Here is a 15,274-nt window from a genome sequence, read left to right as displayed (position 1 = left end):
TAGTTTGCTCCTGAGCTCTTGATGAAACTGAACACTCGATTCATGAAAGCCTTGTGACTCTCCAGCCTCATCTTCTCATTCTGGGGGTGGGCCAACATGGACATAGCAGTTAACCAAGCAAGAGGGACCCGACAAGCTTGGTTTGTGAAATGGAAACGGTATGTATTCAAAGACACAGCTAGCCAGGCCCCATCAGCATCCCAGCTAAGCCTTTTGGGGAAGACTTCATCCCTTATCTCACTGATGGTAGCAAAGCCAGTGGATCAATGCAGTTCTCAAGTCACAGAGTGAATTCACAGAGCTTTCCTTAATTGTCCGAACTTTGTCCACTGAAACCCAGTGGTGTGCACTGAGCTGCTGTAGCTATTTAAACTGTTTTTGGTTTTTTTTTCGCATGGGCAGGCACCAGGGGTTGAACCGGGTCTCCAGCATGGCAGGTGAGAACTCTGCCTGCTGAGCCACTCTGGCCCGCCCTGCTGTAGCTATTTATTTAACCTCAGTGCCAGCTATGCAGAACTGAAATGGATGTGAGTTTCTCTGCTCGGTAAGCAGAACTCAAGGCAAGTCTCAAAGTTCTGGCCAATACTTCCCATGATGAACCTTGTGATACTTTCGCTGACTCTTGCCAGTAGCCTAGTTATTTGGTCTGGCACTTTGAAAATCTCAGATTGGCACCCCTATGCCACTAAGACACTCCTCTTTGGGGCCATGAACTGTAGACACACATGGTGGCTGTGATTGAACCATGTGGCCCATGATAAGAGCCTATTGTCTTGAGACCAACTAAAGTTGATTATTGATTGGCCCTGCACCACCCCTAATGCCTTGAACCATGTGGCCCATGATAAGAGCCTATTGTCTTGAGACCAACTAAAGTTGATTATTGATTGGCCCTGCACCACCCCTAATGCCACCCGGATCCATCATTGGGCTGCACGTGGCAACATGTCCTCCATCGTGGACTGGACACAAAGCAGAAGGCTCTGTGTCTGGTGCAGAGGCTACCACCGCAATGCCAGGCTTGGAATTCTGCCCAAAGTTGGCCCATTCGCCTTGCAGTGAATAAGGTGACCTAGCACAGGGCATGGTCTCTATTTGCTCATGGCCACTTGACTACATTAGACCTTTGAACCACCCACTCGGGGTGTTGGTGGTGCCTAACCCAGTGGATATTTCACACTTTATGGCTTTGCTGTTCCGATCTGATCAGCTATCTCTACCTACAACATTGTGGCCCTCAGAACCAATCTGGGTCCTATTTTTTACTTTCTGGACCCTTTGCAGTCTGACTGTGGGGCACCTTTCATCACAAAAACCAACTCAACCATCCCAAAAGCCAACACTCCCCACCACCCAGAGGCACTTGGTTTGTCAAGCAATGGAGTGGCCTCCTCAAACACCAACTCAAAAAGCTTTCTGACTCTACCTCCCTTTTCAGTAAAACAATTTGGTTACTGAATGCAGCCATCTCTAGACAGGTCATTTCCTAGGCAGTGATCTGAATGAAAAGAGTGGTGGGTTGTGATCAAGACATATATAGGAAATTTGGGACTCCACCCTGACAATCCCTGGGATGCTGCTTCTTCCTTCCCTCTAACAGCAAGGTCAGACCAGCCTGGTTGGCACACCCGCCAGGGGCAGTCCAGCCAAAGGGGGGCTGTTTCAGCTTGCTAAAACTGACAAAATGCAACATATCAGAACTGGGTTGGCTTTTACAATGGGGATTTATTAACTTACAACATATAGTTCTTAGGCCATGAAAATTTCTAACTCAAGGCAGCAACAGGATGATACCAGGACTCTGAAGATGGGCTGCTGGCATCTGGGACACCTCTGTTACATGGGAAGGCACATGGCTGGCATCTGCTGGTCCTTCACTCCTAGGTTTCATTGCTTTCAGCTTCTGGTTCCAGTGGCCTCCTCTCTGAAGCCTCTGTAGGTCCTCTCTTAGCTTCTCCAGGGCTTTTCTCCATAAGTATCTCTCAATTTCATCTCTTAGCTTCTTGTGGGACCTTGAATGTGGCAAGTAATATCTTAATTGAAATAACCTAATCAAAAGGTCCCACCCACCATAGGTCTGCACGCACAGGAATGGATTAAAAGAACATGGCCTTTCCAGGTGGAACATAACAGCCTCAGGCCACTATAGGTGCCTAGGAGATTCACACTTGAGTTCAGGTTCAGCCCTCTGGGATTCTCTCGTTGGACTGGCATGGCCTTAGATCCTAAGGACACTTGGGTGAGTACATTGCTCACTGAGACCTTCTTCAGTGGCCCATGCATGACAAAGTGGGGGACATCATGGGGTCCTGCGCATTTTACATCAATACCCTTATCCAGCTTACTCAGGACCCTTCCAAATAAAAGGTCTGGGGTGTCAGGGGTGACTGGGGGAAAAGGTGGTGCTACAGCTTCTGGAATGGAACACGCTGGCTTTGTGGGAGTGAAGTGGAAACTACACCTCTGGCACCTGGAAGGAAACACGTTAGACTCCAGGAGAGATGGAGAGAAGGACATAATGGTATCGTTCAGAATTGCCCCTGGAGCCTTTGTTATGAAAGGAAATGACCTGGAGCAGCTATTTCACTTTGGCAAGCATCTGCAGTGTAATTGGACTGCAGGGTCTCTCTTCCTCCAACAGGTGGCTTTGGATCACAACACAGCTGCCATTCTCCTTAGTCTTGCCAGTCTGTGGGGACCAGCAAAGCATCCCATGATAGACACCTGTCAATACCACCAGCTGTCTTCCCTACCCCCACCCCCCACTCCATTCCACTGAATCCCATATGGTCATTCTGTGAGGCAGACAAATTGCACCCAGCTGACAACATGGACAGACAAAACAGATTGGACTGACTGCCCTCTGTCAGTCCTTCCAAATGCAAGGACTAGAGTCAATGATTTCAACTAAACTGGGAACCTTGAGGTCTATCAGTTGGCCCAAAGGCCACAATGGTGGACCCATCAACCTGTATCCCTGGAACGATGTAGATCCCACTTGGGACCCCTCAACACTTTCTTTCTAGGGACATCACATGTGTCCTCAGAATTGTACTTCCTGTGTGGAAGCCAGGCAATTAGGGGAGCTCCTAGTAGATCTTCAAGTGTTGAGAGCAAACTCCAGGAGACTGTGAAGATCCCTCTAAAATGAAATTGCCCTTGGTGACCTCAGGGCAGCCTCCTGGAGGGATAAATGACTCACTGTTTATGTTTACCTGCAGGGATTTAGTTATCCCTATCATGGAAGCCACCCAATTAGAGGAGCTAATGCACAAATTGTTTGTTAGTTTAGCTGGAATGACCAATGGCCCTACAAGGCATTTGGGGTGGCTTCCATTCACTAGCCAGGGTTATGGAAGTTAGACCAGCCCTAGACTTCCTGTGGGCCAAGGGGGAGGGTGTGGTAGACCCGTGGGAACATGGCCAGAAGTCAAGATGGTGTTGAAATGAGGGGCGAGATGTTGTTGAGAGATAATCCTCCATGGGCCTCTTGCGTTTCTGCATGGCTTGTGAGTTGAAACTATGATGGCCTTGGTTTCAGACCCAGCCTTAGAATACAGAGATGGTGTCTTCCTCTGCAGCAAAAGGCAGATGTATTAGTTAGGGTTCTCTAGGGAAACAGAAGTGACAGGAACTGTATCTCTATGTATATATAATGTAAATGTTATGAGTTTTTTTTAAAAATAGGAATTGGCTCATGCAACTGTGGGGATATACAAGCCCAAATTCCATAGGGCAAACCACAAGCTGGGAACTCCAATGAATGTTTTGATGACTTCCCCAGGAGATGTTGGCTGGCTGACGCAGAGACGGAAATTCTCCTTTTTAGTCAAAGGCTGAAATCATCACTTTTCCTTTTAAGGTCTTTGGTTGCTTGGACTTCTCATTGTTGAAGGCAATCTCCGTGGTTGGTTGTGGATGTAATCAGCCATAGATACAATCAACTTACTGATGACTTAAATCCACAAATATCTTCACAGTGACAATCAGGCCAGGGCTGGCTTAACCAGCATTTGGACACCATAACCTGGCTAAGTTGATACATGAACTTAATCATCACAGCATAAAATATTCCCTAAGCTTGGGCTTGCTTTCCTTAATGAAACCCACTGCATGTGCAGGAGTCTCATGGCTCTCTCTATGTTGCTCTGTGGAAACTGGGGTTTGAGGAACCAGTACAAGAAAATATTCTAGATACTTCAGAGATCCTCCAGCTATTGGTATTGCTTAAATCCTTTGTCTCTGACCCAGGAATGTCGTGTCTTCTACCAGCCATCTCTGAAACTATAGGAAGCTAATTTGCTTGCATGCAAATAAAATCTCAAATTCCTCACAGTTCCTGACTTGTTTGTGCTTTTTCACACAGTGAATTCCATTTCTTGGAACCTTGTCTAAAGAAAACAACAGAAATAAGACTAAGCTTAGCGCTGGCACCCACAGGGGTGACAGCACAGGGCCACCCGATGCCCTTGACCCCTCTTCACCTGCTGGGCATCCTGGCCTTCGGCCACCTGCCACCCCAGACACCAGCACTAAAGCTGCAGGCCAGCAGGAAAGCTGACTACCTGAGCGGGAGAGCCCCCCCGACTCCCCCCTGAGCCCAGCCTTGCATACCTCAGCCTTGGGGAAACCGAGTCTCAGAGGGGCCACAGAGCTGCAGGCCACACACCGCAAACTGTGCAAGTTCTCATGTGAGAGTCCGAGCCCCCGGACACTGTCAATGGGTGCAAGGAAACAAACAGTCCCACCCCAGGCGCACCCAACAGACATTTTGAGCACCCACACATTCCAGGCATGCAGCATACCCTCCAATGAGCGCACGTGCACAGGTCCTGCATGCTCTAAGACCAGCCCCCCCTGTGCTATTTCCAGAACAGTAAGGTGGAGAATCAAGTGCTTTCCAGTGCCTTGAAGTGCCAATCTCAGAATAGTGACCAGCAGCCCCCCTAACTGGCGTCTGTGTTCGACTGACCACACATGCCTGCTAGAAACCACAGGCACAGAGGTTTGAGATGCCAAAGGACCAGATGGAAAAGCTTACCATGTCTGCGGGGCTGGAACCTACACGGAAAAAAAGAAGGTACAAAGGGAGCAGGCAGGTCCTGTTTCCAGGGCAACGCCGGCAGCTCGGAGAGGTTAAGGGCCTGGCACAGGCTGCCTATCAGGCTTTCTCATCCCAGCGGCTGTCCGGGTGGGATTCCCCAATGGACGTGGAGGTAAAGCATGGGTGAGAGGTGATCCCAGATGTCACTGGGTGTATTCATGCACTCAAGCCACAAACCACACCTCAGCGGCAAACTGACACTGCACTCACCACCTGGCTAAGTCCACGGCAACCCACTGCCATCCTCCAAGACCCGTGTGCTTTCTGCACAGGCCAACTCTGCGAGTTGGATGGGAATGTGGTGGGAACCACCAGCGAGTCCTCGATGGGTGGCCCCAATCTCTGCAGTCCCTCGGGGAACACGGCATTGCCTGCGGCCTACTCTATTTGTAGTCAGAGGCAGTTCTAGGGTCTTCACTTGGCCTCTCCTACCACGATAGCTCTGACTCCACAGTGAGGGAGCCATGGGGTCATTCTGCCAGCTGCTAAGTATGTTTATTCCAATTACATATTCCAGAAACTGAGGGAATGACCACAGGATGGACCCACAGAGCTACCTATGTGAAGGACCTGTATTAAAGCCCTGTTGGTCACCCAACTTCCATAAGCTCTGCTCTGACTGAAGGGCCACAGAGACACTCTGAGTCTCCTGCAATAATTCCACTTCAGAGCCGGTGTCCTGGAATCCCTAGAAATGTCTGATCACTTCCTTTTCTCAAAGGCACAGTCCCCCGGGTAAAAGGCCATAGGTCATTCTGGGGAAGGCATTTTTGGCAGTGTTTTGGGGGACTTCCTCCCCCAAAATCAACGGATTCTGGTTTGACAGCTGTTCAAGTCCGGGAACTGAGGGGCCGTGACTCTGTGTTGGTGACTCAAGTTTGACTTCTGTCCACTTGACCTGGGACTCTTCCGCTCTTACAGATCAAGGAAGCATTTAGTAGGCTGCCCATCTATTTCGCTACTAGGTGTCCTGTGGCCGACCAGTTGGAGCCTGTGCTGATTCCCTCTTTGACAGCACTGTCCGTGACGGAAGCCATGCTCCCCTGTTTTTGGCCCCCATTACCCCAGGATCCCATGACCCCCATGGCATATTGGGATCCCGGTTGGATGACGGAAGTCCTCAGGGGAATGTATGACCTACAGAGAAGAGCTTCAAGGGTGCCGGGGCTCACCACGTGAGTGTCATTCTCATGGTCTTGAGAAAGGTGTGTCCTCCAGGCTTCCTGACCTCTGAAGGTGGGTGAGCAGGTCTCACACAATAAACCCACCCTAACACTCAATCTCTCTAAGCCTTTTAGACACCTTCCTCTACAGTGTGCCAAAGTAGTTCTGGCATCTTGACCACTTCGTGTAGGTCACTTTTGGGTCCCTTTTTCGGCCAGCCAACCGCAGCGTGAGAACCCTCTCCAACCCCTGGAGCTGTAACACTGAATCCAGAGGCTCTGCCTACTGGGCTCAAGTCCACAGATTTGGCCTGATCCAACTTTATATTCCACCACCGTTATCCCACACTCTAAGGGTCCATTCCCACACATATCCCCCAGTTTTGCCAGTAAATTTGGAAATATTGTGCAGTTCTTTTAATGGGTTCTACAGTTCTTCATGGGCCACACTTTGCTTTTGGATCTTGCTGGGACTTGAGTCTACTTATAGGTCTAGAAGCAAAGAGGGCTGGCAGGGTGGGTCCCGAGGAAAATTAGCAGTGCCTTGGGAGGCCACTATGTCAGGGGAGGCCACCTTGGGCTCTTCCAGTGAAGCAGGACTCATCTCCCAGGCAGTGGGGAAGGTCTGCTTCTACTGGCAACTCAAAGACAGCTCAGCAGAATCTAGGGGTTTGACATCCCAGGCTTTGATGGGGTTTGCCCTTTTGTCCTTGATCTAATGTCCAGGATCCTAATCCTTTCCTTTCAATGCTCTCACTTTCACTCAGCAACTCGCAGGATGAGACTCCTCATGGGGTTTAGGTTTTAGAACTCTCTGTGGCTACAAGAGAGAAGACTTTCCTTCCAGGCCGATACAGACGCTTCCAGCTCATTAGGCAGAGAATGGGCCAGGTCGAGGCCACGAGCTATAGGGCAGGCCATCTGGAAGGATGAGGCTGGAATTCATGAGCATGGGGAGAATTTCAGGGAAGCTGCTCTTAGGATTTTTCAACTGACTGCCTAAGAAGCGTCACCCTAACTCAAAGTCAACTGGTTGTGGACCTCATTCACGCCTACAAAACACCTCCACACCAACCCCAGGACCAGTGTTGGCCGCACAACTGGGGGCTCGTCCAAAGACCCTCCCCACCTGCCCGCACCCACCCAGCAGCTCAGTAATGCGGGTCAGCCTCACCCTGTCACCACTAGAGCAGAACCCCCCCCATCTCTCCCTTGAGGATCTGACCCTCTAAACAGGGATATGGGTTATGGCAGGACTGGGGGGCAGGGGGAAGCACCCATCTCTCTGGCTGCATATCAACTTGGAGAATCCGGGCCTGGGCACTCTTTGATTTATTGGGGGAAAAGTCACATAGCTGATGAGCAAACATCTTAAAGCACACAATTTGGTGGCGTTTGGTGCCTTCGCAGCGTTGTGCCACCATCTCTAATTCCATGTCATCTCCCTTACCCCCACAGGAGACCCCAAACCCATGAAGCAGCAGCCCCCACCCCTCGCCCCACATGGCTTTCTGCACCCAGCCTGGACAGCAACTCCTCGGGGCTGGCGGAGGGGCTAAGCGTGCCTTGCTTGCTGTCCGGCTGGAGGAAGAGGTGCGCCCCCCAGGGAAGCCGGGCCCGATGGCTGCTCCTTCACAATATTGGGGCTGTAGTTTGGGTGGACAGCCTCGGCCAGTTCCCGGGCGTATGTCTCGTACCTGCCAGTCATCTGAAAGCAAAACACGCAGAGGCTTTCAGACGCCTCATTCCCCTGCTAGCCACGTGGTGCCACTGGAGGGCAGCCGCGGGAAGGAACTGTGTCAGGGCGCCGGTTTCCCAGGCCACAGTGCCCGGCTCACACCGGGCTCCAGCTGTGGCTGCTGAGGGCCACGTTCCACTGTGGGAAGACCAGTGCAAGCTGCCCACCCAGCAGGCGAGGTCTTTGCCCCCAGGCAGGGGGAGGCGGGGTGGGGGGGTCTTGCAGGGCTCCAGGTCACCGGCCAGGAGCACAGCAGGCTAAGTCCGGAGGCCCTGTCCCCTCCCCGGGGCCACCCAGACAGAGGCCGGGAGAAGGTTGGGGGGTGGTGGTGGGGGGAGTGGAAAGGAATTCCATTCCTCCGGGGGAGCTAGGGACTGTGCAGCTCTGGGAGAGCTTCCATTGCGAGAACATTTTGTTCACTGCTGTGGGCAATGCTGTCTGGTTAAAGAGCCGGCCAGCATCCATAGGCTCTGGTTTCCACTTCATATGGAGCCGTGCGTTCAGCTGAGCGGCGCGGGAAGAGGAGAGAGGGGTCAGGAGACCAGTGGGGATGCCCCCACGCTAGGGTACATGGAGACCGGGGACCTGGGCCCCATCTGGCTGGATCTGAGGCCCTCCCCGGTGGGTCAGCCAAGTCATTCGGCCCCTTGGATGTCCCGCCGAGGCGCACGGCAGTGTGGCGTCGCCTGGCCCGTCGTCTGGTGTGGAAGTGGGTGCTGCGCTGGTGGGATCGCAGCACTCCCATCCCCACCCACAGTCCAGGGGTCCCAGGCTGCCTCAGCCCCCTGCCCCATGCACCGAGGGTGGGCTCTGTGGTTCTCCCGGCCCCTGATGCACAGGGCATTCGTGCTCAGCAGCAGCTTGGGGGCCTCCGAGCTGCAGCCTTTCCTGCACCAAGGGAAGCGCAAGGTGGCCGAGACCCCGTGGCCCTGTCCAAGCTGCTCCCCCAACCCCGATCCCCGCAGGGCCGACGTGGCATTTATCCCGGGACAGGTGCAGGTGCCTGGCAGTGATGCCCCAACCCACTCTGTTTTCCTGGACAAATGAAACTGAGCGGAAATTTGTTCAGAGGCGCTCAGAATCGGAAGGGGCTGAAAGGAGAACTGATGGGTGGGGCCGCTGTGGGATGTGATCTCACCCAGTGGGCGGGGGATGCGGGACATGGTGGGGGGGGGTCCCCGGGGTGGGGTGGGGGAGTCGGTGCCGCATTGCAGCCCACACAGCAGGCAAGGGCGGGGTCGAGAGCAGGCAACCGTGAGGGCCGGGAACCCACCTTGAAGTTCCAGATGTCGCTCGTCTGCCGGCACAGGTTGAGGTCGAGCTCGGCCACCAGCAGCCCGTCCCGGTGGCGGGACAGCCCGGGGGTCCGGCTGCCGTCAGGGGCTGCCACATAGCTCGAGCCGTAGAAGTAGCCGAAGTTCTGATGAGCTTTTGGGGTACACAGGAGGGCACCCGGTGAGCTGCGGGCTCTTCAGGGCTCTCTGGGGGGCAGGCACGTCAAGGGGCATGTGGGACCCATGGCCCCAGTTGTGCCAGGGTGCAAAGGGCCGCACCCCTCCCTCGCACCAAAACCCCCTCCCCCTGGCCCCCGGAAACATCTACATGGCCCCTGGAGGGGTGTCGGCCCTTCACACCTGCACAGTTCTGCAAGGCTTCCTGTGTTGCCTGCTCCCTCCCTCCCGCCTGCCCGCAGCAGCTCCTAGCCCCCCCCCCCTCCCTGGAGAGGGGCCTGAAGGCTGCCCAGCAGCTGGGCACTCAGTGCAGGTCTGGGGTGCAGCTGGGTGGCAGGGATGGCACCTTTCCAGGAAGTGCCTTTCTGGGAAACCGACCTGCTCAGCTCCCCCAGACTTCCCGGGGGCCACCGTGAGCTCGCCCAGGCACTTCCTTGGGTGGGGGGATGAGGGGACTGGGGACCCCCCCCACGCTCTCTGCCCCCCCACGGAGGCTCACGGATGTACCTTTCTTTCCATCTCCAGAAGTGAACTCATGTGGGAAGTGCTCCTGTGGAGTAAATCCAGGTGAGGGGACCTGCAGGGGCTCCGAGCCACAGGCCCGGGTCACGGCGGGGACAGCAGGCAGGTGACGTGGGGCTCGCTGGGAAGACATGCACAGGGACGGGTCGCCTGCCCTCATGCCCTCCCTGGGCGGTCAGCAGGGATTTACTAGACCACCCCAGCTGCAAGCCCGGCCCTGGGCCTAGGAAGGGGGCGAGGCATTGGGCACACAAGGCCAAGCTCGAGATTTGCTGGTTTAAGGTCTGCTGGGACGAAAGGAAGATGTGGGCCATGGCAGTTCAAAGCTTAGGAAGGTATCCAAGGCTTTTCTTGGGTGAGAAATCCCCAGTAGGGGTGGGGGGAGCCGTCCTCAGTACTGCCCCAGGCTGGGGTGGGGTCACACAGGCTTATCAGACCCCGGTTCCTTATGCTAGACAGGACTCCTTGCAGGGGAGCCGAGGCTCTCCCAGCCCACGGGGGGGCTCTGCTTAGGGCCTCACACCTCATCCGTAAGGGAAAGGGGAGGGCAGCATGGAGGAACTGCACTTTGGCAGTCATAATGGCTGGACGCCTGGAGTCGAAACGGGGTGAAGATAAGAAACACTGGTGGTCAGAGGGTGAGAAACCAACACATCGGAGATTCTTTCAAAATGGTTTCAGCTAAAACCAAACCAAACCTGAAAGCATGGACCATTCTCTGGGCCCTGTGGCCGGGTGCAGGGCGGGTGCAGGGCAGGTGGAGGGCGGGTGCAGGGTGGGTGCAGGGCAGGTGCAGGGCGGGCGCAGGGCAGGAGGAGGGCAGGGCCGCACCCCTGCAGGACCCCAGGGACTCTCCGTGGCCCCCTGCCTCCTCCCTGGGTGAGGGAAATGCGGGCTGCAGAGCCTCACCTCGCCGACGCGGTTGATGGCGCAGGTGAAGCAGTGGTTAGCGATGGCCGCGTTACGAGCCTCGATGGGCCACAGGGACTCACTGCAGGGGGCAAGAGGAATGGGACTGCAGCTTCCAGGCCCCGAGCTGTAGCCCATCGGATCTGCCAGGTCTGCAGCAGGGACACCCGGGAAGACACTCCATGCCCGGGGAGCGCCCAGACGGCCAGCTCGCCCTCAGCCCCCCACACCCCACTGCAGCCCACGTGGCCCCGGCCCTCCCCAAAGAGAGGCCCCGTCCTGGTCCTGAGCCCCGGTTCCTTTTTATGAAACTCCCTTAAAGGGGGTGTGAAGATGAAGTGACCGTGCCATGTAAAGCGCCCAATTGGGGACTGTGCCTGGAAGGGGCTCGTGATCGGCCATGTCCCAAGTCCACTCCCCCTGGGCAGGACCTCAGCTTGCGAATACCAGGAGGGAAGAGCGGAGGTCTCAGGGGTTCGGAAGCCAGCTGGCTGGCCTGCCTCTTTCCTACCCGCTTGCTGCCTTGCAAAGCGATGTCCAAACGGGGAGGCTTTGGGCAGGGAACCCGGAGTCTCTAGGTCACGCCCCCCCGGTCCCCTTACTGGCCAGGGGGAAGGGGGCAGCGTCCACAGTCCCTTTCTTCGTCTAGTACCAGCCAAGGGGAGAGCATGGAGGCCTCTGCAAGCCCCCCAATTGGAAAGTGCCAAGGGATTCAGTGGGCCGTCCATGTCACTAATTCTCTGTCATCTGAGGCACCATGTCATTAGGACTCTGGACTGACACGCGTAATGCCACGCGGGAGCAGTGAGTGACAGGGAGCAGAAGGCCCCGGAACCTTCCTTCCTGCCAGCATGCACCTGGTTTAAACCAGGGGGTGGGTGGAGGGGTGGGCGGCTGTCACAAGCCTAACTCTCGGGAGGATTCACGAGTCTGGGGAACAAAAATCCCAGGTGTGATTGAGGGGACTCATTTAGCTGCTTTCTTCCCCACCCCCAGCTGCTAAGTCAAGCTGACAAAACTTTGAAGAAAGGATTTTTACAGAAACACACCCGTAAATGACATTTTCAGGAATTCAACAGGATGGCGAGGCGCTCGCCATAAGATGTCTTTCTTGTAATTCTCCAGGTAGGCCGTTCTGCGCAGAACTCAAACCCACAGCTAGCAATGACATTTGTGCTCTCAAAACAATCGGGGGAAAGGAAGCTGGAGACACGTGAGAGCCCAGCATGGATGGGAATCAGAGCCAAGCTTGCTGGGGTGGTGGTGACATGCGCTACCCACTACAAACAAACACAGCAGAAGGCAGCGAGGGGGCAGGGCGGGGACTTTGCAGTTAATGCACACTCGTTGCAAAAATCTGCCATTGCTTGGGCTGCATGGGCACAAACGTGGTTTGTTAGAGAATGCAATAAAACAAAAAGCACTTAGAGTTTCTTGTGCCTTGAACCAAGGGACGCCAGAATGAGTGGCGCTGCTGCCAACACAGGGTGTGTGTGTGGGGGGGGGCGGGGGATTCTGCCACAGGAGGGTGAGACATGCAAGAGGCAGGCGTGGAAGGTTCTGGAAACTGTGACCTGACACTTGGGTGCAGCTGGTGGCATTTGCCCACTATTGTGCTTAAAAAACACTCGCCATTGCAGGGTTTCTTTGGTGGGGGGTGGAGGTGGGGATTGGAAAACTGCTGATAACGGATGGTGGCGATGGCAACACATTACGGCTGTAGTTAATACCGCCGAAACGTACACTTGAAATATGGTTAAAATGGGAAATTTGGGGTTATATATATGTTAACTACCAGAAAAACTTTTCAAGAATTGAAAAAAAAAAAAAGTTTGCCAGTGAGTCCACAAATAATTTTTTTTACCATTTTAGACCACTGCCCAGAATCCCGGCTTTCTAATAAGCCACTTGTTTTAATTCTTCCATGCTTCACGGGCAAGGAAATGCCCGGAGCGCCGAGTGTTTTTTTTTATTTACAGCCTGGATATAACTTTTTTATCATTCAAGGCTTTTTAACTCGCTGCTGTGTTACCTCTGTGATAATGAAGACAGTGGCTGTATAGTAACGCATGGAAGAGGTGGGGCTGCAATTTACTTAACCCTGACATTTTGCTGGCTCCGGCTTTTCTCTTATTACAAAGACAGCTGCCATAAACGTCTTCCTGCTTCCTCTTTTTGATGACATCCTTAGGCTAGAGTATTAGGAGTGGCATTTTCTGATGGAAGGGCACAGACGTTTTAGGAGCTTGTGAAATACCCCGCTTCCCAAAGGCCCGGTCAGCTTAACCGCCTCCTCGCCGTGCCCTGACAACCTCCAGTTGGTGCAGCTTGTCTGAGGAAGGCCGAGCAATCATTTATAACAGGCTGCCGGGCTGCTGAGTACTAAGCGGTTTTGTGCACTGGGGGGCTTCCGTTTGCTTAACTGGGGCTAATGCAAGCTGGAGGGAGGGGGCAGGGAGGGTGTCTGCACACCATCAGCAGGGGAGCTGCAGTTTTGCCTGCCCAGACCCCAGTGCTAGTTCAGGCCCAGATGTTGGGGATGTGGGCTCTGGGTTCCTTAAGGGGCCCGGAGAGGGGACGGGGCTCCATGAACGCCTTACCTAGGCCCACAAAAAGGGGTCCCGAGGTTCTGCCAGGCCTGGTGGCTGGATGCCCAAGTGCCCACCTTGCCTTGGAAATGCTAACAGGCGCTGTCCCTGGAGCCCAGGCTGCAGAGAACCCAAGTGGACTCTCCCAGGGGAGATCCAAGGTGCAGCTGCCCCCCTTCTGCCAAATAGCACACTTCCTGAACACAGACAAGACCCTCCCAGGCTGCAGGCAGGGCAGGGGGCTTGGGTGGCAGCTGGGACCCGCAGGCACACTTGGAACACAGAGAGAGTCTCACCCTTGTGCAGAAAAGGAAAGAGGGTGGAAAGCTGAACCATGCACATCTTGACATTTCAAATCCGAATGAGATTTCGCTGAGAGCAGGGACAGGAGTGTGACCAATGGAGAACTCACAGCTGCCCCCAGAACTGGCCCCACTTCCCCAGCGGCCCCGAGGGGAGGGACAGGGTACACACCTGACCTGCTGGGGCACATGCTCTCAGGGTAAGCAGAGAGAAAAAGTGAGTCTCCTTTCAGACCCAGGGAGTGCTGCTTTGGAGGAAGCAAGTTGGGGAGAAAATATCTGTGTATAAATTTTCAGAGCTCCATTACCTGTAATGATGCAGAACCAGAAGCCATCCAAATGCCCAGTGGTTGGGAATGGCAGAGGCTGTCACCTAGGGTACCCAGGGAGGCCCGCCATGGATGAGGAGAGTTCCCCACAGTGCCATGGAGCCAGGGGTCCCGCTCAGGGAGATCTGCCAGCCTCCCATCCCCTCGCCTGAGAAGACTCAGTTTCACATGTTTAGGGACGTGGCTAATGTCACAACCCTTGTTGTTAGGCGTTTTAGGAAGAAAACACTTCATGGGGTAAAGGGACATTTCCAAGCCAGCTGATGCCTGCACTCTGCAAGGATTAACAAGCCGCAGTCCCTGGAAGCCCCTAGGGTGGGCAGCGGTACCAAGGCTCTCAGGCATCTGCTATGCCCCACACACCTCTGAGAGGGGGGTTGCTTTGGAAACCTGACTGCTCTGGGGCTGGGCTGTGGGGCCATACGCCGTCATCTTAGATTCTGGGATCAGAGCAGAGGCTATAAAGCACCGGGTGACTCTTTTTTTTTGGGAGGGGAAGATGTGATTGTCATTCTGAGGACTCTTCTCACTGCAGAGCCCAGGGCTTGGTTTTGCAGGAAATCCCAGCTGCTGTGCTTTATAGAGCCAGCCCCTGAACTCCAGCCCCAGGGCTCACCCCTCAGCCCCAGCTCCCCAGCCCCTCCCAGTTCCCCGGCCCCCTGCGTGACCTGAGCGTGCCAATGGTGGCGGAAGGGTTGAAGATGATCTCAGCCCCGTTGATGCTATACATGAGCCAGTTGAGGGGGTGGTGGCGGCCGAAGCAGATGTTTACCGCAATCCTTCCGAACGGCGTCTGGAACACGGGGTGCCCCAGGTTCCCCTCCATGTAGTAGGTGGACTGAAAGACAAAGAGCCGCGGGTTCCATGCTCTGCACCATCGGATTCTCCCTTTCCTGAGACCCGACAGAGGAAAAGCGTTGCCAGATCTCCAAAAGAAAGCACTCCCCAGCCGGGCATCACAGCCTGGAATTTCAACATGTTAAAAAAGGCAAACACAAAACCAGATGCGAGGGGAATCCCCGTGGCTTAAGCATTTACCCAGAACTCCTTTGTGACATGTCCACAAAAGAAAAAACTCTAGGCGATGAATGTTCCACGGGGATTTCAAGGACACGCTGCGCAGGTTTGGCCACGGCACGGGGACAGCCGGGTGTCGTCCACATCCTCA

At 54.6% G+C, this 15,274-nt stretch overlaps 1 protein-coding gene across 1 annotated transcript in view; it reads right to left on the bottom strand.

Moving 5' to 3' along the window:
* Positions 1-7,581: 7,581 nt before the first annotated feature.
* Positions 7,582-15,274, bottom strand: part of UPB1 (beta-ureidopropionase 1) — a 29,872-nt gene continuing 22,179 nt past the window's right edge. Inside the window, exons 6-10 of the mRNA XM_077160182.1 lie at positions 14,775-14,944; positions 10,888-10,969; positions 9,964-10,006; positions 9,279-9,433; positions 7,582-7,975 (exon numbers count right to left, since the gene is read on the bottom strand). Coding sequence (XP_077016297.1) covers positions 7,823-7,975; positions 9,279-9,433; positions 9,964-10,006; positions 10,888-10,969; positions 14,775-14,944 — 603 coding nt within the window. The 3' untranslated portion in view covers positions 7,582-7,822. The remainder of the gene's footprint in view (positions 7,976-9,278; positions 9,434-9,963; positions 10,007-10,887; positions 10,970-14,774; positions 14,945-15,274) is intronic.

Source organism: Tamandua tetradactyla, chromosome 5 (assembly GCF_023851605.1).
Source record: "Tamandua tetradactyla isolate mTamTet1 chromosome 5, mTamTet1.pri, whole genome shotgun sequence".
Classification (NCBI taxonomy): domain Eukaryota; kingdom Metazoa; phylum Chordata; class Mammalia; order Pilosa; family Myrmecophagidae; genus Tamandua; species Tamandua tetradactyla.
Note: the sequence above shows the minus strand (reverse complement) of the source record. Positions and strands in the feature narration are given on the sequence as shown.